The following is a 3,979-nucleotide window of genomic DNA, read 5'->3' as shown; positions in this document are numbered from 1 at the left end:
TACTATTACTCCTCCTTTGACAGCCAGCATATGAACCTATCAAACGGTATTCCACCTTAGGCCAAATTCAGGCCATATCCTCACCTACACAGATGTTTGTAAGTAGCAGTGTTGGGTAAATACCTGTTCTGTTGTTTTATTACTAGGTCACTGCACTTCATAGCTAATACTTCAGCACAATAATGCTAACCTCTTGCTCTGCGAAAGCTCAACCAGGGCTTTTTTCTGTTTCATTTGTTTGTTTCTTTGTGTTACTTAGACTCATTTAGAAGAAAATGTACACTGAAACTGAACGGACAATGGAAGGGTAAAGTCCAAGTATGACTCTAGAATTGTTAACTACAAAAAGAAAAAAAAGATTAGCATGACAACACAAGAGGCTCTCTAGAGATTTTTATAAACACCAGCATAAGAAACATCAGCATAAGAAGCACATTAACAAAAAAAATCAGTGAAGGAAATACTTTTAAAATATTCTAATTCCTTTTACTTCTGATACAGAAGACTTCTATAAATTGTTCAAACAACACAATTAGTCTGCATATGAAAACAGCATAAATGACTAAAAAAAGAGTAATTAAAAGTTGCTATTTTTTATTTATAAATAAATAAGACATTAAAATTCTAAGAGCAGAATCAGATTTATGGCATCCTCTGCATGGACTGCTTCTTGATCAGCTCCTAATTTATTGAATGAACTTTTTAAACGCATACTTAAAAAATAAGACTGAGACATGACCTTGAAATGTTTTCTGTAGATTACAGCCTTTCAAGAACTGTTTGAAAAGGGACTCAAAGACCAGTACAGATAGCCTAGATAGTAAGCTTAAAATCAGTCCAAGCATCCTTCATTTGCCAGAAAGAATTATCACCAACACGTTTGCTTCTGCTTAATTTGGATGAACAGATCTGTTGGTCTTAATAGCTTGCAAGGGTAAACACGTTAAGAAATATATACAGCACTGGAGCTTTAGTTTTATTCAAACTTAAGGCTTTTATTATCTGAAGCATTTTATATTTTACTTATATAATTTGGGGGAAATCAGATATCGAACTATTTAGAACAGAAAGTCTAGAAAACAATTTATGACTAGAGCTACAATATTTCAGTGACAGACCACCATGGTGCTATATGCTATATAAAAATCTTTTTTCTAATCTTGCCTGTACCTAATGAGATTAAAATTTGCTATCCCCTCAATGGTCTTTATCCAATTATCTAGGCAATACATTTCAAGACTACTAATTTCATGGGTTTTGTGATAAAATAATCTTTTTTTCTCTTTTAGCAAACTCCTTGCAAATTCCTATGGTCTACAGCAAAAGAGATGCCAAAGATTTGATTCATATTCATTATTTGCATATTCCTGGTCACAACAGGTTTGTTTTTTTTCTACCCAGTTAATAAAAACCCACCTTAAAGTGTATAATACTCTTCCATCACTCCAGATTCGAAGCAAACGATTTGGAGTAGTAATCCAATGAGCATCAGATTTCCTTGAGTTCCGGAAGAAAGTGTCTGGAATCCAAATTTTTCCAACCATATTGCTATTGAGCATAAGCACCTTCATTGAGCTGTTAAATTTTAGGCGACTGTCATACCAAGTCTGGGCAAAAATTATGTCTATAGTGTATTCCTAAAAACACAGAAACAGCCATATCTATGTATACAGTTGCCAAAATCTGCAAAGCAACAGTTCATAATTCATGTATAAATCTAAGGCCGCTTCCTCCATTCTCTTTTGTATTACCATTTGCATAGCACATAGCAGCCTGAAACCCCAAACTGAGCAATTACAGGCTGACAAAAGATACACGCAGCCTTCTGTCCCTACTTCCTCTCCCCTGACACACATTGATTAGTTAAGGAAGATGAGGTATGATGGGAGCTTGCTGTAACTTAGAGCTCCCCATACAGCACAACCACTTCTGGGGGCCCTAGACAGAAATTTAAGTGCAACCTTAATGCCTCAGGGCTAGACCATGTACCGTGTTTGTTAAGACAGAGATTTGACATCTCCGATGAAGCAAACCAAATAAACTTTCTCTATTTTTCCCCAAACTTTACAACACCCAATTTAAGATCCTTAAAGAAATTTCAGATTTTAAAAAAATTCATGAATAAACATGAAGTAAACATCACAGTTTGCAGAACTGTCTGTTACCATCTGCCTCGTATATCTACCTACATACACACAAAATGTAGATAATGATAATCAGGAAGGATGTTTCCCTAAAGCAATTTCACTTTACTTATTAAAGCCTCAAGAAAGCTCCTTTTGTGATAGGCAAATTCCTTAGTAGACTTATAGCCAGAAACGAAAGGCAAGAAATTAATTAATTAATTAACTAAATGAAAAACCCACAGCCTTTTAATGAGACAATTTTTGGTGCAGTAAAACTTGAGGGAGATATACATTACAGATGCAATGAAATACTGTCTCTCAAAGAATCCAGCCAGCTGTTCCTGCACTCCAAACTAAAGAGCAAAGCAGCAGCCTCCTCTGTGGTATTCATCACAGCCCCAGACCATGACTCTGACCTTAAGGGAATGGTCTCTCTGTTTGATATCAGAAGTGATCTTTCCTGCACGGCTGCCCCATGAGGGCTCCAATAAGCAACTCCACAGCTCCTCTGCAGGAAAAAGGGCTGGAGACCAGACCTGGATACTTAGTGTTGGCTGTTCAACTCTCAGTGATGGGATTTGAGGACCGGAGGAAGACAGAAGCAGAGAGTGGTTCAAACTCTTGCTCGAGCCAAAGGCATCGGTACTAGTTTATTCAGTCAAAAATGCACAAAACAGTCAATTCTGTTTTGAAACAAAAGTGGAAGGCTTTCCTGGTTGGAGTAGGGGTTTTCTTCACTTGTAGGTAATCACAGCAGCTAACTGTACAAGTTACAGACTCCTCACTCATTTCTGCAACTGATACCACTCATCTCCCAGGAAAGACTGTGAAATTTGGCACTTCATTCGTGAGAAGTGCCAAGGCAGATATTCCAAGACTACCTAAATCTCTCTCAATTTTCCCACCTCACCAGGTGGCAGAACAGATTTAGGAAAAAGATACGCAAGAAGGAGGCTTGCCCTTGTTCTGTGATGTATAGCAGTTGAATTACCACCTGGGCTGTGGTAACCCAGGGACACTCAAAGTTATGAATAACTTGTGGATGAGACAAACAGCAGAGGGACAGAGGAAACAAAAGGACTAATAAAAATGCATTTAAGAGATGACTTCGCTCAAAAAGTCTGTTTATTCCTTGTGAAGCACTGCCATCAGGGGAAGATACTGCAGGTCAAAACAGGTCCTTGATTATTTTATTTCTGTAAAAAAACATTCAGGACACCTGTGAAAACCCAGGGCCTGTTTAACCTTAAAATTCAGCTTTCAGTGCTCATCTATAGCGGTTACAACTGGAAAGGAAACTTGTCTTGCTGTAGTGTAAATGAGAGCCTAAGGCAGTGCAAGGGAGAAGTGTTTTAATGGGCTTAAATGGAACAGAATGAACACAGATTTACATGTTGCTTTTACAGTACAAATAAGAGAAAAAAAAAAGTCAGTGAGTGAAATCAACAGACACAACCAAATGTATGAAAAGAGCAGACTGTCTGATTTTGAAGGTGCTACTCTAAGCAGGCACTTCACAGCAGCACTGCATTGCCTGACAAAAAAAGAAATTTATCAAAGCGTCATTACAGTCAAATCCACACAGAGCAAGAAAACTCAGGTTGTCATGGAATACCAACCACCTTAACAAATTAAGATAAAACAGGAAGAGGAGCTTATGGATTTTGAACACATAAAGCAAAAGAACAGCCTTGGCAGACCCAGACGCCTGTATTTTCTTATCTTTCAGTATTAAATGTGCAAATTTTTATCATACTCACAATATTACAGGAGCTATTTAAAGAACTTATTTTAAAAAAAAGAAAAAAATAACAAAAAAAACTTTGTTAAAATCCTTCATGACACATTTCAAG

The 3,979-nt window shown here is 37.1% G+C and overlaps 1 protein-coding gene across 1 annotated transcript in view; it reads right to left on the bottom strand.

Annotated features, from left to right (window-relative positions):
- GABRG1 (gamma-aminobutyric acid (GABA) A receptor, gamma 1) overlaps positions 1-1,637 on the bottom strand; it is a gene marked incomplete at its 5' end in the record, with an annotated part of 14,863 nt that extends 13,226 nt beyond the window's left edge. The window contains one exon of the mRNA XM_009872028.1: positions 1,417-1,637. Within this exon, the coding sequence (XP_009870330.1) occupies positions 1,417-1,637 (221 nt within the window). The remainder of the gene's footprint in view (positions 1-1,416) is intronic.
- Positions 1,638-3,979: the final 2,342 nt, after the last annotated feature.

Source organism: Apaloderma vittatum, unplaced genomic scaffold (genome assembly GCF_000703405.1).
Source record: "Apaloderma vittatum isolate BGI_N311 unplaced genomic scaffold, ASM70340v1 scaffold3026, whole genome shotgun sequence".
Classification (NCBI taxonomy): Eukaryota; Metazoa; Chordata; class Aves; order Trogoniformes; family Trogonidae; genus Apaloderma; species Apaloderma vittatum.
This window is presented reverse-complemented; position numbering and strand designations above follow the sequence as displayed.